Here is a 25744-nt window from a genome sequence, read left to right on the forward strand (position 1 = left end):
TAATGTTGTTCTGTTTTTCATCAACAAAATAAATAAATAAATAAAAGTTATTCCCTTTTAAAGTGACCTCTAACATGATTTAAAAACTTGGTAATCACTGCAGTAAGTCGGTTTTTGCAATAAACCAAAACACCACTAAAATGATCTGACATAATACAAAGAAAGGTGACAGTCCTGTTTAGGTTTCTCTAATTAAGCTACAAAAGAGTTTCATAGTTTTGTTGTTTTTATTTGGACAATTTCAAGTTTCTGGTCTCGAATAACAGAAATCCAATTATGAAATTTAATTGCAGTTCATTAGCTCAGAGAGTGATTTGATTAAAACCGTCATCAGTCAAAACAAATGAAAAGTACCAACAACAGAAAACTAATATTCAAATGAGTGCACAAAGAAAGTCTAAATCCACGAAATGGTAAAACATTTGATGAACATGGCTCTACTGGGATCATTACAAGCCTTCAAAACTAAATCACTTCTGTTATAAAGGACAGAAACCATTTTCCATTACAAGTTCACAGGATTTTTAATAGCTCACAGCAATATCAACACTGTTTTATACAGTATATATATCATTTACGGAACAAATACTAACCCAGAAAAGAAAAGAAATAACTGAAGTAATTATCCAACTCTCTGAATCTGTACAAAAAACTGTTTAGATGCTTTTAAAGCCTCACAGTTTAGCAGGACGGACGGTGTGTGTTGCTGCAGGCCTGTTGATTCTGAGTGAAATGTCACACAAACCTACTGAAAAGCCTCATGTCATGCACCTTAAAAATGACCTGTCACCAAGTGGTTATTTAGACAATAATGAATATTACAGGGTGGACTTTAGGCATTAGGATGACAACCTCAGAGACTCAACAACGAGTCGATTTACTTATATTTGTGATGCACGATGATCTTTCAGCTTTTGTTGCAACACAAACCTCTTTTGGCAGGGTTTTACCGTGAGCAGCATACGAGTACCCATCAGGATGGTGTGATTTAAAGAGTAGCTGAGCTTTCCTAAATTATTTCACATAAGCTTACACAAAAGGCAGCGGAGGCAATAAAAAAGGTGCCGCAGCTGATGAATTAAGCTTTTACAATCAAAAAAGAAACCTGAAATGTAACCTGAGGAAGCGGAGGATGACCTTTAGCCCCACCAACATCAGAAGTGTGTTTTTACTAAGTTCTTCTGTCTGAAACAATGGATGCAAATGTATTAGATACAGAAGTATTTGATGTTTTTTAATTTGACTTTCTAACTCAAAAGGGAAAAAGGACACACTTCCTTAATTTTCTTTAGATTCTTGCAATCAATATACATGATTAGAAAGGTGAATCTCATTATTAAATTACTAAAACCAGCTCTGCATTTATCTGTAAATTTGTCCCTCAAATATATTGATTTATTTATTCTTTTTTATAGTTTTGCCTTGGCAGCATTACGCTCTACAACCCCGGTCGATAACATCTTGTCTATCTCTGCTGAAGTAAAGCCGTATTCCCGCAGGACCTCGATCGTGTGTTCTCCGACAACAGGATCAGAAGTGAGGCAAGGCTCGGCGGGAGTCCGAGACAGAACCGGAGCCGGCCGGGGGAACTCTTCTCCGCTGGAGTTCTTCATGAAAGAGCATCTTTCCCGGTTGTGAGGGTGCGAGCTCACCTGGTCGAAAGACAACACAGGTGTGACGCAAGCATCAGTCCCATCGAAAGTCTCCGACCAGTCCGCCTGGGTCTTTGAGGCGAAACGCTCTGTGAAGATCCGTCTCAGCTCCGGCCAATCACTGAAGCTCAACTGAGGAGGCAACTCTCCAGCATCTAGCTCCAAGCCTGGGAGGATGGAGGGGGGGAAAAAAACTGATGTAAGCCAATGAAGAAGAAAACATACATTTATTACCTTTATTTAACTAGATAAAAAAAACATTAAGATTAAGATCTCTTTTCCTGAAATATAAATCTGAAAATGACAAAAAAACAGAAAAGTAAAAACATCTGAAAGCAGAGATCAAAAATGAAATTGTCTTTGCTTCAGTAGAAATATGTTGGTGAATATCAAAAGAGCCGCTCATGTTTCATAAAGCATTTTTTCTTTTCCTGTAAATTCTTGTCCATCCACTTCTCTTGTAATAATAATAATAGCTCATTTTATTTATAGGCGCCTTTCAAAACACCCCAGACATCATGAACATAAGAGCATTATGTAACCAAAGTACAACAAGAAAAACAAAACATATAGAACTAAAGGAATACATTATGAAACAGTTTTAAAAGAAATTAAACCAACAAAAGTTGAAAATGATCAGAGTGTGAACAGGTGTGTTTTAAGACAGAGTTTAAAACTGAAGTGAGTCAGGGTTATGGGTCTCAGGCGGAAGTGGATTCCAGATACTGGGGGCACAGGGAGCAGTAAGGTTAATCGAAGATGAAGACCGAGGAGTACAGGTGGGTGCGGTCGTGTGTAAAAGATCAGAAAGAAACTGAGGAACTGAGGAGTGAGACTGTGAGTGACCTTAAAAGTGAGAGGTAGACTTTTATAACCAATGTGAGATTTAATAGGTGGCCACTGATGCTGCGAAAGAGCAGGAATGGAGTGGTTAAAGGAGGAGGGGGGTTCTCGTTATAATACATGCAGTAGAGCTCTGGACTGAGTCAAACTTATGAAGCAACTCTTGTAGAAGAGTCAAAGAGAAGGATGTTACAGTAATCCAGATGTGACGGGATCAGCGTATGGACCAGAGCAGCTGTACTGCTTAGTTTGAGGGATGAGCAGAGGCAGTTAATGGTACAGAGGTGGAAATATGCAGACAGAATTATTTCACTGCTGTCGAGGATGTCACACAGACTCTCAACCTGAGGGGAGGGAAGGACTATTGAGCTGTCAATAATTAAAAACTGTCAGGCGTAGCTAAAGTGTATTTTTGCCTTTGAAGGGTGTGTTTAAAGTGAAAGTTAAGTATTTGCTTCACAGAAAGGAGGTTGTAAGTTATCAAGTCAGCTTGGACCTTTCTGTGTGAGGTTTGGATGTTCTCCCTGTGCATGTGTGGGTTTTCTCTGGTACTTCAGTTTCCTCCCACAGAACAACATCATGCGTGTTAGGTTAACTAGTAATTCTAAATTGCCCTTTAGTGAGTGTTTGAACGTGTGGTTCTGTCACATCACGTGTCTCTGTGTTGGTTCTGTGATTTGCATTTGCTAATTTCAGAAGATTGTTGTTTTTGTTTTTTTGCTTGTTGACTCACTTAACACTGGCCTATGAATCATTCAGCCATTAAATGATTGCTAAATTCAAGTGATAAACCAGTACCTATTTTAAATCTGATCTTTAGGACCTTTTACCAGCAGTCTGTCACAAGAAAAAAACAATTTTCTCTCCATTTTTCTCCATTAGTTCAGTCTATTAAAATTGCCAAGAATAACACAAGTATGAAAAAAAGAAAAAAATAGTATTTTTGGACCAACGATGCAATTCCCAAAGAGCTGTTAGCTGAAAACTTGACATACAGTCGATCAATGGTTCCCAAAGTTGGCGTTGGGACCCCACTATGAGTCATTAAACACTTAGTAGAGGGTCTTGAAAGGATTACCCAAAATCTAATTACATTTTAAAATGATTGCTTTTTTGCAGTTTATCATAATTGTTACAAGAGACAAACATGATAATCATAAATGCAGGGAAAAAAAAAAAGAATATGTAACAATTGTTGATACTTTCTGTTATATTAAAGCTACTATCAATGCTTTTAAACTTTATCTATAGATAGTTGGAGCTGAAAGTGTCAGACAATGTTTTTTGAGTGGGTCAAAAGCTGAAAAGTTTGGGAACGACTTTTAAACGATGATAAACTGAGTTCTCTCTCAGCTCTTGCGTCAGGTCTTTGCTGCAGTTTTACGTGTTTCTTGAAGAAGCCCTACAGTCCTTCTTTTGTCCTTCATTTTGCACAAACTGCACAATAGGCTGTCATGGTGAGGTAAAGGAACTGGACAGAAAATGAATGAAAAATCAGCTAAAGTATATAAAAAAAATTATAATACTAAGAAAAAAAAGGAAAGATTTTCAGAGGATCTAAAGAAATGGCAATCAAGACTAGTTTCAGGTGAAGTCTGGCTCTCTGGAAGCAAGACAAAGTTGATTCAAAGTACTGTACATGCTACAAACCCTTCAGTAGCTGTTCATAGAATTGCGGTTCAATGGCACCCACAGCCATGTATTTTCCGTCCAAAGTCTCATAGGTGTCGTAGAAGGGTGCTCCACCGTCCAACAAGCTCTCTCCTCTACCACGGTTCCACAGACCAATACTCTGAGATTTCCATACAAACGAACCCGTATATGCAGCTCCCTCCACCTGAAGATAACAAAACAGGAGACAATGACAAGGACATTCTTCAATTTCAGCACGTTTCCTGGCACATACATAGGGCTGGTTTAAATGATGAAAAAGGTATCGAGCACAATCAATAAAACATTCCATCCATACAAACGAGCAGACCTGCAAAATCTTCCCAGAGAAGCTAACAGAAATGTATTAAAGGTCTAGCAATCCTTGAAGGAATGTGTATCACCTGCTGCCTTTCATGCCAGAGATTTAAACTAAGATTGATGTTGAGAAGGAACGGAGTGAGATCCTAGGTGATCTGTGCAAGTGTTGAAGATGACTAAGTTACCACCACACCAAACTTTAGCTTGATACCTGTAAAACAGACTGAGTTAAAGCCATGTTTGTGTTGGCTAAGTTTGATTAAAGGTGGCAGCCATCTTAAGTTCGACTGACTCCAAAACTTAATGACTTATTTTTTTTTATTACTTTCTGAATGTTTCACTAAATCTGCCCAGTGGTTCATGAAATATGTTGCTAAAGCTACAGACAAATGACCATAAACACACACAAGAAAGAACCTAAACACCTTTGCTTTTGGTGGTGGGCGATAACACAATGTTCTGCAAGCACACAGTTCAAATGTTTTTTTTATTGTTCAATAAAATAAACAGTACTGAATCCAATTTTTGATTTGTCCTCGTAAAACACTGTGTAGATTCAAGAAAGAAAAAAAGAAATAAAAGTTACTGAAACATGGAAAAGGGAAAAAAACTTGAAAGCATTTGTAAACTTCAGAATGCAGCGTATTCTTTGTCAAGCTGCTGCTTTATGAGGAGAGAAACGACAGAAAAATAGAAGGCCACTCTGTCACTGGGCATGGTTTCAATGCATTCACAATTATTCTGCACCAGCGCCCCCTGCCAAAAAAAAAAAAAAACTCATGCATGAAATACTAGGTCTGTGTGAAAGCTGGGATAACACAGAGAACAAGAACTCTTTTGATGGTCTTTGTTCATGAAAAATGCATTTCTCAACAAGAAAGAAATGAGACAACCCGAACATCAATATGTAAAAAAAAAAAAAGGAATTAATTCAGTTTGCATTCATACGTTCTTGCATCTTCCATACTGTTTATTCCAGCTGACCGTCCATTAAAATACAATTAATATGGCTGCAGGGGGCGTGAAAGCATCATTTCAAACTAATGATAAAATAATGAATACGATGAGAGCCTCAATGCTGCCCTTTCATTCCCTGTAATTATGTTAAATCCTGTCACTCATGGCTAGTTACTCTGCAGCCACTTGTATGTTCCCCCTCTGTGTTCAGTCTACACTTTGAAATGTCTGTGAGGAAAAGGCGACTAGTGTTACAGATTGATGCTCCCGTCAGTGTTCGAACATGAACAGCGAAATAAGGCTTTTCTGGACGCTTGGCTGCAGCAGAAGTTGTACGCCAAATACTTTTATACTGTGACATTTTAACGTGATTTGGCAAAAACAAACAAACAAACAAAAAACGTCTGCATGCTGGAGTTTTGACAGTATCCACCTGGTCCGTGTGGATCCAAGGCGGACTCTTGGCTCAGTTTTGTGAGAAAAACACTTAAAAGCTTCACTACATTCAAAGCCAATCACCAACTGTGTCTGCCCGCTGTAGACTGATGACAAAAACTGGAAGAGAGTTTATTTTAGGAGGAAAGAAAAAACGAAAGTGTTTTTTGTAACACACCATGAGGCAAGTGTTGTTTCTGTGAAGCAGCTGGAGGGCAGACAGGTACAAAAAAACACGATTTGCATGAAATGGAGCCAGATGCATATCCAAAGCTGACACACTGTTTTTTGATATAGTAATGTTAAAAATGATTACAACTCGTGCTTTTTGTCTTTAAAATGCCTCTGAATTCAAACAAATCGTTACCACACATTGTATCAAAACACTGAATTACTTTAACCCTTGGATGCATAAGTGGGGTCAAAAATGACCCCGAGGGTTGTTATTTTTCAAAATCTCTGAAATTAAAAGTTTTTACACTACCATATTACAGGTATTCCTCATAAAACATGTTTGTGACTTGAAGCCATTTGAATTTTTAAATTTTTTTATACATTTTAAGAAATTGCAGTTTTTGTGTCACTACCCCAGTTTTTCATAAGTGGGGTCAAAAATGACCCCAAGCATTTTCTATAGAATCTCAAGGGTTTGCTTTGGGAATCTTTGATTTTTATCAACTGTGACTGTCAGGATACATTTTCTGTCCCATTTACACATCTGATGCCTGCAGTCTCACCACCAGGAGGTCAGTTTGACACAGAAGCATACATGTAAGTATTTTCTTCATTTATCAGCTCCTTGACTTGTCTGTGATAGAGTATCATGTTGGTCAACAAAGTAGATACTAGTTAGCTAACTACAAAAAAATGTAGTAGTAATGTTAGTACTCTGTTAGCTGGCTAACTAAGCTAGCTAACATTACACTAGTTTAGTAAGCCAGCTGATATTACTGTATTTGTTGTGTAGAGACTCACTGTATTCATAATTCCTTGTAACAAAAGCTAACTTGTTAGGTAACCTATTATATGATTACTGAATATTGATTGGTGTGTGTGCGTATGTACACAAATGCATGTCTGTGCCTTTACTTACATATAAAGGCACAGACATTTACTTAGACAGCTCAATGTTGATTTATAGTTTTGTGTGTCATTCAAACATAGTCTGTTTTATGTTTTCTCATCTAGAATATCATGGCTACTTGGAGGCCAGCTAGGATACCTGAAGACCTTGCTCGATATATGATCCTGAACAGATGGGATGAAGAGTCCATCGGTGGGCTTGATTCAGGATCTGACATCTCAAATGTAGAGGATACAGATTATTGTCCACCTGGACATGTCAGGGAACTAACCTGTCCCTGCTGAACAAGATCAGTCGGACACAGAGAAGTCCTCTGAGTCCTCAGAAAAGGAAATGCATTTTGTGTCCAACAGAATGAGTCGCAAGAGCTCTTACTGGGCAGAGTGACCTCTCACTCAGGCTAAAATACCAAGCCATAATTTACTGAGAAGTTGGTCAGGACCTGCACCTGGGTTTAGCACCATCTCTCCAGTAGATGCATTGAAGCTGTTTATCACTGATAGTAATCTGCGACATTTCCTCACAATGCTCTCAAAGGAGCTTGTGACTCCTCACATGAAAAGTCAATTGGAAGGTACCCCAAATCTACCAACCTACATCACTGAAGCAGTGGGAAGGTGTGGAGTAACAAAAGTTGCAAACCAGCAACAGGAGAGAGGCACAGAAAGCCAACAGAAGATAAAAGAGGTGCCAGATGTGTCCAAGAAACAAAAATCGCAAAGCCACCAATTGGTGTTGGAAATGCAGTACCCTAGTGTGTGTAATGGTCACAGCCAAAAGTAAATAGTTTGTGACAACTGCACACAGTAAACAGAAAAATGATGTTTGTGTGGGCACATGTGAGTGAACGGTGTTCTGGTCTCATGTATGTTTATTGTCTTTTTGTCCTCCAGACAGATTTTTGATGTTATTTCTTGTGAAAAAAAATGTTACAAAAAGTTATGAATAAGCAAGTTAAATGTAAAATCAGTGTTTTGTTGACCCAAATATAATAAATATAATACCCTTAAACAAAAATTAAAGACATCTTTTAAATTCATTGCAAAAACCCATAGACTCTAATTGGGGTCATTTTTGACCCCACTCATGGAAGAGTGACGGTATTGGTGGCTCATGCATCCAAGGGTTAAACAGCTTGTAGATTTTTTTTCTACCTCAGAAAAAATAGAGCAGTTGAGATTCTTGTTTCATCCTTCATTTTGTTGAAAAACTTTTGAACCTAATGTACGACACTAAGATGATGAGCTAACTGTCCCCTGTCTCCTTATGAAAAAGAAAATAATTTAAAACGAGAGCAGAATAAATAAAACTGAGAAGGATAAAAATATCTGGATCATTTTGAACTCAGCTGATAATGTCAGAAAACAAGCGACAATTAAATATCAAGTATGTAAAAGGACCCACAGAAAATACTCCAGATTAATGAAGGTAAATGGGGGGAAAATTGTTTCATCAAAAAAGAATTTTGCAAAATATAAACCTGAACAGTGGTGAATGCCTTCATCCTCTGCTTTAAAGCTCCAACATTACCATCAAAAAGCAATTAGTTAAATAACGTCCATGCATGAACAGTTTAAGACTTATGTGATCTCAGTATATTTACACCTGTTCTGATAGCCCGCAGAGTTCAAGTAGTAAGAACTACCACCAAGGAAGAGACAGCATGAAGACCAAGGAACTTTCCACACAGCTTATTACAGTAAGAAGAGTACAGGGTTGGACCATTAAAAAATATCCCAAACCCTGAATGTTCTCGGAACAACATTAAGTTTATTATTACTAAATAAACCACAGGAAACCTGTCAGGAGAACGTCGTCCTCCAGAACTCACAGACTGGACAAGGAGGACACTGAGCAGTGGAACATCCAGGAGGGCAAAGACAGGGCAGCTCTTCTGAAGAGATGGGAGTAAACCTAACACCTCTCATCATGCTAAAAACACCATTCCCATAGTGAGGCATGGTGGTGGCAGCATCATGCTTTGGGGATGTTTCTTTTTTTTTTTTTTTTTTTAAATCAGCACGAACTGACAAACTGGCCAAAGCTGAAGGAAAGATAGACGGAGTGAAAAATCAGGAGAAACTGTTTGAGTCTTCCAGAGATTTGAGGTTGGGACAGAGGTTATGTATGCTCAGGATTTATTTCTTGTTTGTTTCAGAGTAAAAAAATAAAAAATAAATACATTTTTGCACCTCCAAAGTGGTGGTTCAGTTTTTAACAATGAAAATTCAAAGACACACTCCAACCATAATGCCATTGGCAGGTTGTAAGACAACTAAATAAAAAGAATGCCATAGACGCTGAGGACTTCTGTAACTCACTGTAGGTGACATTTTTTTATATGACCAAAAAATTGTTTTCAAATAGATCAGTATAAATCAATAGTATGAAGAGATGTATATTATCTGCCTGCATTTGGAGACATGCTGAGATGCTGTATGTTTCAGTGATGATGGCTCACACAGAGATCATCAACATAAAAATCAATAATGTCATGTTGTGTGCTTCTTTCCTTCTCTTATATAGCATCTGCTACAACGTGTCCTGATATGGCTGTAATATCTTTAATCAATATTTCTATGTGACTCAAGTAAATGTAAAACATGCTGACAGCAATCAGTAGTAAGATGGCTCAGATCACAAAGTTAAAGTCAGGCCTTTTCAGAAAGATTAGAAGATTTTTTTGTCATGCTTGTTGTTTGTTGTGGATGATATCAGACTATAAAGTGGACATTTGCATATAGAAAAAAGACGCAACATCCAATCACAAGCGGGCACTAGAGATGCTTTTTGAAACTGACTGACAAATTACACACTAGGAGCTGTCCACTTGTCATCGGATCACTCAAGACGCATTTTATTAACAAATGTAAACATGGCTAATTACATGTAATCTACCCTGAAACCAAACTGCATCTGGCAGTGTGAAAATTTGGCAATTTGCACCCTGAAGGCAGTCGTTTGTATAAAAAAAAAGAGCCACGATACAGGCTCAAAATAAAATGCAGAGTAGCATGCTGGCGGTTTCATCAGATTTTCCTGCTTTCCAAACTGCTGGAAATGGAATTGAAATAATGACTATAACCTTCATCTTATAGAGAAGACATTGTTGAAGTAGGTAATTCTTCAGTGTTGCTTAGGCCCTCTGAATATGATCTAAATGACTGAGTTTAAGACCCTTGTTGTGAGATGGTAAAAAAACAACTTCAGATTAATCAAGATTTGCTATACAGTAATTCAAGGGATGTCATATTTAACTAGATAAAACAACACAAAGGACAATGACTCAAGAAATTCCTCAGCAAGCAAAACGTTGGTGATAAAACAATATCCACACCTAATAAAAGTATCTAAAAGCCAAATTGAAAGTAGAGTTGGTATAAAACTCAAGGGAGCCTGAGGCTGAACTAAAAGCTGTAGAAAATGGATGAATGTTCAGAGTTGATTTGAAATTGTCATTCATGTGACAGGAATTAATCTGGGATGAGAGACTGCTCCGGAGCCAGGGGGTATCCATGGAGAACGTAACTCACTTTGGGTTTGAAAAGACTGTGTGAAGTAAGGCTAAGTGACCCTGAGGGTAGAATATGAAATTAGCTTATCAATTACATATTATAGAGCTGGTTGATTCCAGGTGCGAACAGCGATATTGTATGTCGCCGGACAGATTGTCAGTTTAAAATGAATCGTTCGCAGCATTAAACCAGGTAATTTGACTCCATTGGCTCCATTCCTTCGAACCATCAACAAAATAAGCGGTTTAGATTAGGAGGTTGAACATAAAGAATTATGACATGAAAGTAATGTCACATCTTTGGAAGATGAAAAATGCCAAAGACAAAAAAAATAAAAGTTCAGCCCTGATGTGTCTCAGATGACAGATCTGAAGCAGATGGTGTGCATTTACTGTCTGTGATTTTGTGCAGCTCATAATAATTCTGACAAAAGAAGTCCTCACCAGCTGTTCCTGCATTATGAGGGAGATCTGCCTTCACTCAAGCTTAGATTTAAGTGTCAGCGCTCCATTTACAGTAAATGAACACGTTTCAGTCCAACGAGACGGTGAATTGGTTCATGACTGCATTTTTCTCCTTGGAATTAAATCCAAGAAAGCAGCTAAAAATACAATTTATGTTGCAGGAAACATAAAACACTTTAACAGGTGGTTTATTTATTTCCACAATTACATATTTACAATCAATCATTTCCTTGGAGCAAAGAATTCCTACAGCACAAGCATACAGAGTTAATTTATTAAAACCTATTCTGCGGCTTTTTGCTTCAGCGTTTCTTTTCCAAGCTAAAATATCTGTAGCTTGTTTGAAGCTGGCCTTAACAAAATAAGGTTACCTGTCAGGGTTTGCTTTCCCAGAATAAGAAAGGTTAGTAAATTAAAAAGTTAAAACCAATTCGTCATTTAAAAAGAAAAAAAATAAATAGAAAATTTGAATTAAAATTAAACTCAAATAAATAAATCAATTAGTTTAATTAAAAGAACTTGGATGGCAGTGAGACTCATGAAGGTTAGAAATGAACTTATTACTTGGCTGGTGATTGACGCCGTTCGTTAAAGCCCGCTGCCCAAAGGCAAAGGTGGACAGTTGTGTTTCTGCCCAGGTCTGTGTGTTCGCAAAACACTCTGCGAAACACTGGACAACCTTTATTAAAGCCTGTAGAAAGTAATCATTGGTTGTACATCTACAGCTGATTAACTTTTGAAGTCAACTCGAATGACAGCGGCTGCCACAGCCAACTCAACTACAAACAACAAAAAATGCCTATAACTCTGTGAGTTTTACAGATATCGAGCTAAAACGTGCCGTGGGAGTTATTCATGACATACACTCTGAGTGCTACATCTTGTGATACTGCATGAGAATGCACATCTGTTTATTTTTAATATTTGAATAAAATGGCTATAAACCTGTCGTCTCTCAGCGTAACATGATTTTAGTCTAAAACTCTAGTGGCAGCGGGGGATGTGCATTCCTTCTTTAATCAGAGCTTTTATTTTTATTTTTCCTCTTTCCAACACTCAAAGGATTGTGTGCACAGTGACACACCAACCAGGTTTCTAAATCTGTGATTCTCAACTGGTGGGTCGTGAGCCAAAAGTGGACTGTGGGCTCATTCTCAGTGGGTCACGAGTCTTTGCCTGGGTAAAAAAAAGTGTTATTAAAAAAAAAAAATCAACATTCTGATTGTTATGTCAGCCTTATGGTAAATGCTTGGATAAGTGAGTGAACTGTTTTAATAAGACATTGTTATTTATTCAGTGGGTGGGTCATCAGCTTGTGCATAGTAATGTATTCCACTATTTCAGGTTCAAACTGCACCATCTTTTTGTTCAATAAATTAGAGAAGTTGAACATTTTACTGGTTATTAAGGGGGTGATGGTGGGTACTAAAGCCAGACCAGTTGAGAACCACTTCACGACCTCTACATAATGAACAGTGTTGTTGTGTGAGTTGTACATGTAAGTGCAGCCAAAATTACAGCCCAATCATCCTCTAACTTAAAGTATTTGGATGTAAGTGGTCTGATAAAGCTGCGGTTACAACTTCAGGTCTTTATCACAGCAGAACAGCAGTTTGGCAATGCAGCGAGTGTCCATAGATTAATATTTAGTTAATCCGCTCAATATTAATAATGCTGTAGATTTGTTTCACCATGCTGAAACTAGTAACGGAAGAAAATGGAAATGACAGAAGCTTTGTTTGGAATTTTGAAAATGTTTAAAAAAAAAAAAAAAAAAAGGAGGAAAACAAAAGATGGAAGTTTGATTATCACCAGAGCTAAAAAGTTTGCAATAATGAGCTGCTAGGACATGACGCAGCTAAAATGATTAAAAGTTCTTTCTTGCCGCACAGACAGACACACACACACACAAACACACAAGCTTACTCCAGTTCCAATCATTGCAATTTAATCTAAAACAACAGTTTTGATTACAAAACACTGAGCTGAGTTTGAATAATACGAGCAGAACAAGCATTCATTCACACATTTTCTACATTTACATTCCATTAAAGCCACTTGGAGGTTATGAACTATAGAAAAACGTAAAGGCACCAGCAGAAGCGTTGGCCCTAATGTGTCTGTGTCTACACCCCCTCCACCATCTATTCACACCACCTTCTGTCTCCCTCCCTCAAAGCCTGCAGGCGAACTTTAAATCACTGCGCCAGCAAATGTCAAAAATGAGTGTCTGCTAAGACGCAATCACAGTTTTGACACCCCTGGTCAAATTTTCTGTTTACGTGAAAAAAAGCCAAGCGAGGAGATGACCTGATTTTTAAAAAAAAGGTGTAGATTTAAGGATGAAACACCTCATTCATTTTAAGCAAGATTACATTTATTTTCCATCTTTTGCACTTTAAAGGTAACAAAAAAAGGACCTAAAGCAAACATTTGTATTTACAGTACTTAATAAGTCCCACTCTGGTGAGGATCCTAACAGTCAGTTAGGCAGAGTTGCACACACGGTTCTCCTGAGAACAATTTGCTGATTTTGATAGCCTGTTCTTAAAGGCTAGAGGTGATACTGTTTTTGCTCGGGTATCTGTGTGTGTTTAATATATTAGCAGGATATCTCATGAATCACTAGATATTAATGACATTCTCAGAAAGTCATTGCTGGATGTACATCTACAAGTGACTAATTTTTCAATCCCAATCAAGATGGCTGCCACAGGTCATTAATATTGGCCAAAAACAGCTATAACTCAGCCAGTGTTACAGATACTGAGCTAAACTTAGGTGCAGTAGTTGCTGATCGATCCTCAACATGTTCTGAGTGCTACCATCTCGGGAGTTTACTAATAACGTCATTTTCAACTCTGTCTCTTCTCAGCGTAAGATGATTTTAGATTAGCATAAAAGGCAAAAGGTCTGGCGATCTGTCAAGATAGGCAAAGCCTTTAATAGATTTGGTAATAGGACTGTAAAGACCGTGACAAAATCATTGGCTGGTGTCTCTTCAGGGAGTGAATTTCTCATTCATCTTTTTTTCTCACCTTAAATGGCCTTCTTGTAAAATTCCTGTACATGTCATGTGCCCTCCTAATCCAGTTTGTTCAGAATGGAGACCTGGCTTTCTCCATTACAGGCTTTTTATAAATAAAACCCCTTTTTATGAAGCCCGCAGGACTTGAACACTTCAATTCTCTGTCTGCCTTCAAAACCAAACATAAAACTTCTTCCTTCAAGAAAACCTTTGTCAATGTCTTTTTTTTTTTTAAGTTTACTTTTATTGTTATGGTGAAGGCGGAACAGCAGTGCGGCGGTTAGCCCCGTCGCCTCACAGCAAGAAGGTCGCAGGTTCACTTACCGGCCTTTCTGTGTGGAGTTTTTATCCACACATGCATGGGTTTCCTCTCACTGACCAAAAACATGTTTGATTGCCAACTTTAAAATGGCCGTTTGTCTTGTTTGTCTCTATGTGTCTCTTTAAAAGGACCTCCGGGTGTCCCCCGCCTCTCGAACAGTGACTGCTGGAGATGGACACTGCCTGCCCCACAATCCCAAAAAGTGGAAAAAGTGGGTAAAAAAAATGGATGTTTGGATAGATGGACATTATGGGAAACATTCAAGAGTCTGAACTTGCCTCAAGTCTGAAGCACTTTGTAACTTTAAGAAAAGTGTTGTACAAATGTTACTATTATTTCTTAATCTCTTGCTTATGAAGGCCATCCTCTATTCATTGTCACTTCTTTCACAGCCGGTGCAGTGTTTGTTTCCAGATTTTGCTGCCAGATAACTGAAAACATTTTTCCGTCTACAGATGAAATGTCCCTTAAGCCATCATCCAAGAGCACCAAAAATAATATGTTGCTGCAGTTGCTGTTTGTCTTTTTTGTTTTTTTGGAACCAAACATAATTACTCATGGTCAGCCAAATGTTCAGTCCACAGGACTTGGGTTCAGAATGCACCTCATGTTCAGCTGTTCGAATAAAAACTTAAATTATGGAGTGAGAACGGCATACAGCCAACTGACCCCCCACACCATGAAGCTCCGAGTCACTGTGACACGGCTGTGAAGGAAATAAAAGGACTGCACATGTGGGTGTTCACATTAGACTTACCTGTAAATTCAATGCTGAAGCTGTTCACATGAAGGGAGCAAGCAGACGGAGCTTCATTAGGAAGCTTATGTCCTTCCACATTTGCAGCGCAAGATGCTGGATCTCTTTTTTTAAGTCTGTGCTGGAGAGACTGACTTTATTAACAGCCATCTGTTGAGACTACAGCATCCGAGCCAAACAAACTAAACAATCAGAGGAAAAGGAAAAAAAAAGGCTGTATCTGTGCTGGAGACTTTTTTTTTTTCCCCTCGAGAAAAGGAGAGGGCAACAGAAATGGGCACACATATAGACCATCATCTATTATACAATACATACATCTGCAAAAATACAGTCTGGGAAAGGCTTCATCTATTTTGCTTATATGGCAACTTGTCGTTAAAATGTGTTGCAAATTTGTAGACGATTGCTTTGTACAAATATTCTCCTGAACAGACTTGTCAAAGAACCTTTTCAAGGCTATTATTTTTTTTTAATAATTACTAACTTGTAACAATTGGAGTGGTTGGTAGACATAAAACAATCCTTTTTTTGACCACATTAAATGTACTGCCTGTTAAACTAACATTTTTGTCAAAAGCTTACATACAGTCATCATGGGCAGGAATCTCATCTTAATTTGGGGTTTTTATTGCTTGATTTGAACTTCTCTATTCCCAGGGTGGAATGATTATACAACATTCAACTTCAGTGGTTTGTAAAAAACAAGAACTGGGAGATAAAGTTTGAATTTACTGAGGATTTCCTTTAATCTACACAGGCTCAAAACTATAAATAGCTCAATCTTTGTCTCGTCTGACCATAAAACCTTCCTCCAAAAGACATTTGACTTGTGGGCGGCTGCAAATTTCAGTCCATGATGAAGTAAAACTCACTTCACTGTAGACAGTCACACTGGTGTTCCAGCAGTTTCCAGTCCTTGGCAGGATTGAGCCTTCGTGGTTCCAGAGTACCTGAGCATCCTAATGAGTCTTGGTCAATCTAATAGGTCAGGGGTAGCCAATTCTGGTCCTCAGGTCCACTATCCTGCATGTGTTACTTGTTTCTCTGCTCCAACACACCTGATTCAGTGGTTAAATCACCTCTTCCTGTTCTCCAGAAGCCTGTTAATCACCCATTGATTCAAATTAGGTGTGTTGGAGCAGAGAAACAAGTAAAACATGCAGGATAGTGGCCCTTGAGGACCAGGATTGGACACCACTGTAATAAGTGCTGTAAAACAAATCCTTTTAATGATGACAACGAGAAGCTACCGGCTGCAGACAATCATGATCACTAATGAGAACAGGCCTTGTCAAGTTAAGCATTTTAGAACCTTCAGCGCGACGTTTTAAACGAGTTAGTTGATTAATATATTATATTATAATATCCATTCGAGCCTGTATGTATAATGTTAACCCTGTGTGGATTACAGAAAGTTCTCGTGCACCCAATTTTTGTTTTTAAAAATCATTTAAGTTCTATGTTGAATTTTTCCACCCTGGAAAAAGAACAGTTCAAAACAATCAAAAATACAAACAAATTAAAATTACATTCATGCCCATGATGAGTGGCTGGAAGAAATTTGACCACAATTAAAAACATCAACTCTTGGATGAAATTCTAAAATCTAGAGTCATATTTTTCTCCCTCTTTTTTTTAAACAATACAGTGCAATACACTGATGAACAGAGCAGAGTTAGTTAGACTTCTTCAGCTCCACAGCATTAAAGAATGGTAAAAGAGGTCGTCCCTGCCTAAAGCCAAAACATCTTATAATTGCAATCATTTTCAGTGCCACAACAAGACGCTTCTTTAGAGTGAAGTATATAACTACCTGCTTTTATTGGTTTCTTATTATCAATTCTTACTCATCTTCATTAACAAGATAGCCTACTGCAAACTCGTTTTTTTCAAAACACAATTTTCTATACCAGTTCTTCATTTTATTACAAGTGATGACTTTAAATGAGCTCAATGAACTGTTGAAGGTATCAACGTTTGTGACCCATTGTTTGCATGCCACAGCTTATTTGTGCTGCCATGCGACACCATAGTTTTTTGGCATGCTGTATCAAAGAGAAAGCTTGAAAATTAATTAATCAAACCAGCGGTAAACTTTGTGAAACACACACACACATACACACACGGCTCTCTTGAGATGTCTCCAAGGAAGGGCATGTGCTGTGCAGCATAATACTAATGGGATGCAAAAAAAAAAAAAAAAAAAAGAATAGCAGCCTTCATGGCAAAGAATCAAAAACAAATTATAAATAAAGAGCCATGGGAATTAGTTAAAGAGCCAACAGGCTGCAAAAACTCCATACATAACAAGATGTGTCTGATCTCCTGAGTAAACACAACCTTCGTTCCACATTACCCTACTTAACCTGATTTAAGTTTAATTTAATTCTCCAAGGCAGCTAACATCAGCCAAACATTTCCCTGAAAAAAAAAGTAATAAGATAAAATGAAAAAGTCAGTACAGCGTGTTGGATGAACACTTTAAAAAGGGACACAAACATGTAACACATGTCACTTCCCAGCCAGTGAAAACAAACGTTTGCCGTCTCCTGGAACCGGAGCAGCTAATACAGAATATCTGCCGACAAACCGAGTTAAAATCACGTCTCGTCTCCTGAACGACTGCCGTTTGTTCCAATCAGCGCGAACAGAGATCCGCAGCACAGCAGCACGACAGGCTTCACAAACGGTGCCTCGTCTCAAATTTACCTGACAGAAACATGCACAAGATGAACAGGAAGCAGCGCTGCTCGTCTATGTCAAAGATCATTTAGAGACAGATGAGGATACAGCCTCTCTGGCTGCAGTTTTACGACAAATGCCTCTTCAAATACAGGAAATGCGTGAGAATCCTTAGAGAAGTGCATTTAAATTTTAGAAATTTTGAACAAAATGGCAACGAGGTCGCGCCCACAGCTGAGGACAAGAGATGCACCAAAGTGATGTATTTTAAAGGCTGGAAACAACATTAATCAGCCAATAAAATGCATCAAATAAGGAAATGCAATGGTTTGGACAGTTTGGGTCCAATATTTTCATAAAAGTAAATAAAAAGATATGGTCACAACTATGGCTACAAGTTGCCTCAATATTGACGTGTGAAAAATCAGTGGCACAAAGAATCAAACTGTTGACACAAACTGCATGCCAGTAATATATTTGGCAATCAGATAAAGATCAGATTTTGATGACAGGGACTAAAACACTAAAGCACGGAGACTGATACAAGGGCCGTGATGACAGAAAAATGTAAAAAATATAATAAAATTTTCCTAATATCGTGCAGCCCTAATCAGCACAATCTCAAATTGCTCAAATTGTACTAAACTGTTCAACCTGACAGTCATTTATTTCAGTGATCTTAGCCTCAAACATGCAGGAAAATTACTGGCATTTGACTGGATTAACACAAAAAGAAGAATTTTTTTTTAACCTGTGAAATTTTTAAAATTGTAACTCTAAACTAAGTAAAGGGGATTAAAGTCAATAAAATAACTGGTATTTTGCAAGCATCAGAGTTCTTGTATTTGATTTTAGTGCAAGAAATAGATTCATGGCGATAACTTCAGCATGTCCCAATCCATCAGAAGTCAGTGTGTGGCCACAGTTTGAAAAATCACAAATACAAATACCTTTTCTGCTTGTAAGAAGCTACACTTTGTATTCCAGCTGTGTGTGTGATACGCTTCTGCAAGGACAGCTGCCTCACATTTATGTGGAGACTGTCGTCTTCCTGCACCAACTCACCTCCCACAAGACTCTATAAAGTCTTTATTGCCTTCAGCAGAGATCTTTTTTTACATAATGTTGTCAGACAAATTCAAGCGCTATTATTTTGCTGGTTTAATTGCCTTGTTATCTCTCACTGCAGCTGTTCAGCGATTTCAGACTCTCGGCATTTCTTTCTACATACGGGTCCAACTGTGAAGACTTTTTGTGCTTATCAATACGTTCAAACAAAAACGAACAAAACCAGATCCTAGGTGGCGGAATAAGAAGAACACGGAACGCTTCTTCTAATAAGTTAGATTTTCCGATACGTGATCTCTTGCTGAGGCGTCTAGATAGCATTAAAAAAAATGGAGACGGAAAAAAGTCAAATGGGCGAGATAAGATGACTAAATGCCTTAATAAATAACAACTGGACCTCATAAGAGGAAACCAAAACAAAACAAAACAAAAAAAAAAAAACAGGTAAAATATTTGTTTCTTCCCTTTAATAACATAAAACCACTGCTGCCTCAAAGTGCAGCTCAAAATCAAATCACGGTTTTGAGGTTTCTCTGGTGTTTTGATGCTACTACAAACTGGCTGTAGATGATTCACACAGCACGTTTCAGAAACCCTGAAGCTGCTCAATAAGTCCAGCATGTCCCGTTGATACTGACTTGGACTTTGGCACAGTGCAGCGCTCCATTACCTGACAGTGCACAGAATACAGTGCAGTATGTTGGTGTCAACAGTTTACAACACAAACAGATGATGCATCCTCTCCTCTAAAATCCCTCAAGGCGACATGAAACTACTTCCCTGTGTCTAATCAATTCTCTTGAATTCTCTAAATTACCCGGCTTCTATTTCTTATCACACATATGTGCAGAGTCACACCCTCCGTACTGCTGCTCTAACAGAGCTCTGTTTGCCGCAGGGTTCGCTGAGTGAACTCCGGTCAACAAAAGTGCGGCTGCAGTTTGGTGACGCGAGTGGAAGACATATCAAACGCGCACTCATTTCATATTGATGAAAAGGCGGAGAGGCGGGAGTCCTTACCATGCTAGCGTCAATGATCTGTCCTCTCCCTGACTTTGTCCTCTCCAGCAGCGCTAAGACGATTCCCAGAGCACAAGTGAGACCACCGCCGGCAAAGTCTGCTAAAAGATTCAGAGGAGCGTGGGGCTTCTCTCCGCTGCGACCCAGTCGGGATAAAAGGCCTGTGTTGAAAGTAAATACACAAAAGCAAAAAAAAATTAAAAATATATAGCAGAAACATTACTACCTTTATTAATTCAGACGCAAAACATAAAAACTGGAAGGTTAATGGATTTGCAAGGGGCTACATATAACAGTGAATAAAACCTGTTTGAAGCTTTCTTCAATTTAGTTTGATAAATGTGTTGTTTACATTGATAAAGCAGCACTTCTGCGGGACTTCTTTCACTACACTGGTACCACAGAGGACACTGAACAAAAAGGACTTTAGGGTGACAGAAAGATTCTTCTCATCTTTCAGCGCTGCTCGAGGACAGAGACAACGGCACGAGGTGAACAGGCCTTAAAACGTTAAATACATCCTTTAAAAAACTCCAGTAATGACATTGTTGCCTCAAACATCCAGCTTCAGTAGCCCTTAGATATAACATATATCAAAATGTTCCTTTTTGTGTCGTTTCCTTTCCTTAAAACTCAGTGTATCTCCTCACAAACATTTTTTTTTTAAGTGTTACGAGATAAATGACCTCGCAACACTTTTTCTGCCGATTGCACTGATGCTTAAAAATAGCGCATCTGTTTCAATTTGCAGCCCTTTAACGCCCTTTCAGATTCAGTTCATGTGCTGCTAACCACAGACTAAAGAGCAGAGTGCTCGTCATTCCTGAGAGGTGGTTGCTCTTACCATCCATTACAGTGAAAATATTAAAAGGCTATTTCAGAGCCCAGAAAGACAAACTGGACAACTCACTGAAATCAAACTGATGATTTGTCAGAAACCATTAGTGGTTGGATTTATAGTAACAAAAAGGTGCATTTAGAAGCTTTTAACAGAGCAGTATGGTTGACTCTGAATAGCCTATAATTTTGTAGTTCATAAGTGCAGTATTAGAAAAAAAAAATTGTTTTTTTACTTAAACCTAGACTGAAACTTTTCAGTATTATGTTTCTAAATGGACTCAGCTCAAACTGAAATGTATTATATAATCCCTGTAAATATCAGTAAGGACAAAACGCATAGCAAACATGCCTATTCCTATTCAAAAGTGGCTCTAAATAATAAAATGACACTGAAGTTGAAGCTTTTTCAGTTTTTTTAAAAAAACTGAACAGGATAACCTTCATCCTGAAAAAGGGACTAGTTTTTAGACTGTTTTAGTTTTATGTGAAAAATAAACTGTGAAGTGTTTGAAAAATGGCATTCATGTCACGAAAGTAATCAGAACCATCATTCTATAAACACTTTTCACATTTTTGCACCAGTTTTGGACAATCGCGTCGTGTCTCAACAGCTCCCCAAAAGCAGATGTGTTAAAATGTGAAATTATATAAAAGATGAAAGGTTTCTATAAACATCAAATAATGCTTAAGATGAAATAAAATGTGTCTGTACAGCATTTGTGTTGTTTTGGAAAAGCCTGCCAACAAAAACATCCACATAAATATTCAGCAGTTTGCAAACTCTGCAGAACTGTTGGTTCGCAGCTTGCAGGGTTGCATTTTTTTTAACGGCGTAGGAAAGGTGGTATACAGCCAGTCATAAATGTTTAATAGGTGGAAAAAACATATATTTATTTGAATTAAAGTGTCTGTTTTCCAAATCAGTTGTGCACGACATACTTTTGACTAACTCCTGCTAACTCTTGTAGCTTGTTGCAAATGTTTGTTTCAAAACAGTGTTGCTTCTTTACAAGACAAGCCAATTCTGACTGTATTATCCGCAGGATGAATTGTACAACCAACCTATTATGAGGTCTGCTGGATCTTTGAATGACTTTAAGTCTCTTTTAAAAACATATCTTTTTAAATGGGCATATAAATCCAGAGAGCGCAAACATTAGGCCAGCTGTTGTTGTTGTTTTATGAATTCATTGCCAATTAAGTCAATCTTGTACCTCTCTTATGGTTTTGAATTATTATTGCTTACTTTTAGTTTTGATATACCTGTACAGCACTTTGGTTTTTAAGCGCTTTATAAATAAATGATGATGATATGATGACTTACTTATCAAGCATAACAAGTATAGGGAAATTCTCCCCTTGTCGACTGAATGACAGCTCAAAGCATCAGGTGCTGGGAGGGGAGGGGGAGTTTGCTACTTCCAGAGGTGAATTATTTGCATGCAGAATAAAAACATGCGGAGGGAAAAAATAACTCACCTGCCTCTGATAAGAGAAATGAATTAGCATCTTTTATCATCATTCTAAATACTTGATTGCATCCATTTTCAGTGCAAAGTGTACAAATACCCTACCTAAGAAGATGACCAGCTGCGTGACTCATTACCTGACATGGCAGTGTAGTTGATGTCATGTCCAGCTGCAGAGGAGTAAGACCCACTCTGACCGTAACCCGTCAACCGAGCGTAGATCAGACGAGGATTTTCAGCCAGCAACTCATCTGGACCAAGACCCAGTTTCTCCATCACACCTGGGCATTCAGAGGAGAGTAAATCATCAGAATCACTTCTCCATCTTTGCTTCTCTAGTTCGACTCTAGGCTTGCTTCTGAGAAACAGGTCTGACCCTTGCGATAGGGCTCGAGCACCACATCGGAGCAAACGCAAAGCCTCCTGAGCAACGTGACGCCTTCTGGTGACTTCAGGTTGATGGCCACGGAGCGTTTCCCCCGAGCTTGCGTGTCAAGTGAAGTGGGGGCCTTCGTTCGGTCCACTCGGATCACCTTGGCTCCAAAGTCGGCTAGAATCATGCCGCAGAATGGAGCGGGAGCCAGACCTGCCAGCTCGATAACTTTTACCCCCGTCAGAGCCATGGCTTTATGTCTGCAGGGTCAGAAAATTACACAGACAGGTCTAAATTTACACAGAGCATTGAGTCATCATCAGCAAAGCAAAGGTGTAATGTGTTACTTTATTAGAAATGTATGCTGACTTTTTATCATTGACCAGCAGGAGTGAGTTGTATGATGTTAGACTGAGACATTAAAACATGGTGATGATCTGACAAAGTGCCTAAACGGATGTGAACAGATACGTTCAGAAATGTCAAGTCTAAATGCTTTGTTACATGGATATTTTTAAATCTATAGTCAAAAATCAATGTTAAAATAGTGATTTTATTTGAAAAAGATATGCTTGCTATTTTTATTACCTCTAGTGAGGAGTCTTTGGTGTTTTTTGTTGTTTTTTTGTTTTGTTTTGGAGGTTTTTAAATAACTTACTGATTTCACAATATATTTTGGACCCAATCCCGTTTCTGGCACTTTGATAGTAAACCTAAAAAGAAGAAATGTTTCATTATCATTCGATTATTTTTCTTTTATCCTTTTAAAATACGTGTGCTCTTAATAATACAATAACACTTATTTGTTAAAAAGGAAAAACAGTGAACTGTTTAAATTTTAAGTTTTTAATTTGTTTAAACCAAAACATGCACACATGTCATTGTTATCAAAAGTTTTACTTTTGTATATTAGTAAAATATATACATAAAAAATTGTTCTTGGACCACAACCATGAATTGTGTACAGAGATTTTAAAAAATGCTACACTGTCAGTGAATTTGAATTATTATGATTATTAGAACAGTTAGGCTAAAAAGGTGTTTATTTAAAGAGATTTATTAATAATGTTGATCACAAACATGTAAACAAACTAAAACCCTGACCTTTCCGAAGACACATGGTTATATTGTGGAAGATAATTCTTTACTTTATGTATAACGAATTAGTTAGTCATAAATATTACTTTCTCTAAAAAATTATAAAAAAAATATTGTTATATAGTGCTATGATAAAGAGGATACTCTAAAATCCTAATAATTATCAGTTAAGTTTTGAATCAACTCCATTTTTGCAACAAAACATAAAAGTGGAGAGGAGGGGGAGCCTCCTGTGTTGTTTTAAGGTTATCTAACTTTAGACTTTAAACTGAGACAAGGTGCTCTCCCTATTTTTTTGTTTGTTTGCTTTCTATTTTATCTAAAAGCTGCAAACCTCGTGCAGAACAAGCACTTAAAGTACCTAGGTATGTAATCTGAGATAAGTGACAGCAACCATTTGATTTTCTTTTCGTTTTTCCAAATGCCAAAAGGAAACGGTGTAAGAGGAAACGGGCTCCTTTGCACAAAGGTTAACCATTTTAGTGTCAAAACATAAAAAGGTAGTAAATAACACCTCTGTTTGACAGTCCAGCTTACCTCAGTGTTCTAGCTAAGGGCAACAACAGAGCAGCGGCTTCGCTGTCAAAACTGAAGGCTCACGCGAGCTCCAAGTAGCATGAAGAGAGCCGTTTGAATTGTTTACCCCATGAAGCGGAAGGTCACACAACCTCACTCAAAATACATTTATTTACTCTAGCAAACACAACTATTTAACGTATGTTTTATTGACCGGACAATGGCTCTACATTTTCACGTATACCATCGAACAAGAGAGTGAAAACAATAATAATTTAAGTAGATGCACGCGATATCAGCACAAAAATAGGTATAATATAGCCGCCCGAGTTCCTATCAGTCCGGCTCTTACGTGTTTCTTGCTCAGAAGTCTTGAGAGGGGGACAAATGCAACCACAACATGCAGATGGTTACCCCGGTTTTTTAAAGAAAGCTCTAACTCCGCCTGGTCGGACGACTTCCGGGCTACGCCAGTACGCAGGAAAAACGAACCTCATTCATAAATAACTTCCTGGTGACGTCAACGGGTTGGCTGCAAGATTTCTGGGAAATGAAGTTATAGATAGATGGATAGATAGATAGATAGATAGATAGATAGATAGATAGATAGATAGATAGATAGATAGATAGATAGATAGATAGATAGATAGATAGATAGATAGATAGATTTTACATTTAAAAAGATTTTAAAATGCATAGTTTAAACATTTGATGTGTTTAATACACTTCATTATAAATAAAGTTTAATATCAGTTTATAAGAATTGTACATCAGTGCATTCTGTTTTTATTTACATTTTATATGACATTACAACTTTGTTGGAACTGAGGTTGTAAAACATTATCCAGTTTAATAATTGGAGTTAAATGTATGTACCCTTAGTGATCAGTGTTGGGGATCTATAAGCTTACTGAAACATTCATGAAACTTGATATAATGTAACCCGTGTTATAGTTTGGGTTCATTCATTTCAATTTATGTGGAGGTTAAATATTTAAAAAAGGGTTAAGATGTTTAAAAACGTTTAAAAAAGCAATTTCCAAACATTAGTAATATTCCTATGTCCAATGCCTTTGTTATGTACAATTTTGTATTTTCTTTCTGTATTTAATAATTGCCAAATTATTTTACTAATTTCTATTTGGTTAGGGATACTGATCTTTGAACTGTTGCGCAATTGGAAGGGGAGGGGAAAAAAGAGAGAGTTCGACGGAGGGGGGTGAAGGAGACAGTCTGCTCGATTGTTCCTCCCAGTTAGCATATGCTAAGCAAAAACTTTTCCTAGCTAAGGAAAGGCAGCTGCAGTCAAGTGTTCGGCCAGGACATTTATAAAAGCAGTGGACTTTAGTTATGTGCGGTGGGATACTTTTTCTCTGTTTTTCAAGAAGTCGCAGCTTGGACTGTTGTGAAAACTGACGCGACACACGCGAGAGCACGCTAAGCTAAGAGACAGCGAGGAGGGTTGGCTACCACGTTGGTGAGCTACACGACTGCTGTTCTTTGTGGACTTGGAGACGAGAATCGTTTGGACACCGGAGGAGTTGCGGTTTCGTTTGGAAAAGACGACCAAGATCGACTACACGGTGGGGACCGAGAGATTCAGTGCTGCGGGAGTCCATGCAGGAGACACGTGCAGAGCCACGAGCCACG

General features: G+C 38.0%; 1 protein-coding gene across 5 annotated transcripts; it reads right to left on the reverse strand.

Moving 5' to 3' along the window:
• Nucleotides 1-208: 208 nt before the first annotated feature.
• On the reverse strand, nucleotides 209-24552 carry amacr (alpha-methylacyl-CoA racemase). Of its 5 annotated transcripts, none has more exons than XM_017407954.3 (7): nucleotides 24447-24552; nucleotides 23139-23193; nucleotides 22484-22740; nucleotides 22245-22388; nucleotides 19799-19959; nucleotides 4146-4332; nucleotides 209-1819 (listed from the first exon to the last, which is right to left on the reverse strand). In XM_017407954.3, the coding sequence occupies exons 3-7, from the start codon at nucleotides 22728-22730 to the stop codon at nucleotides 1410-1412; spliced, it is 1149 nt and encodes a 382-aa protein (XP_017263443.1). In that variant the 5' UTR covers nucleotides 22731-22740; nucleotides 23139-23193; nucleotides 24447-24552; the 3' UTR covers nucleotides 209-1409. The 5 variants fall into 5 exon arrangements, with proteins under 5 accessions (XP_017263443.1, XP_037835484.1, XP_037835482.1 ...); XM_037979556.1 differs by having other exon boundaries at nucleotides 23069-23193; XM_037979554.1 differs by lacking the exon at nucleotides 24447-24552 and adding an exon at nucleotides 24116-24182.
• Nucleotides 24553-25744: the final 1192 nt, after the last annotated feature.

Source organism: Kryptolebias marmoratus, linkage group LG14, assembly GCF_001649575.2.
Source record: "Kryptolebias marmoratus isolate JLee-2015 linkage group LG14, ASM164957v2, whole genome shotgun sequence".
Taxonomy (NCBI): Eukaryota; Metazoa; Chordata; class Actinopteri; order Cyprinodontiformes; family Rivulidae; genus Kryptolebias; species Kryptolebias marmoratus.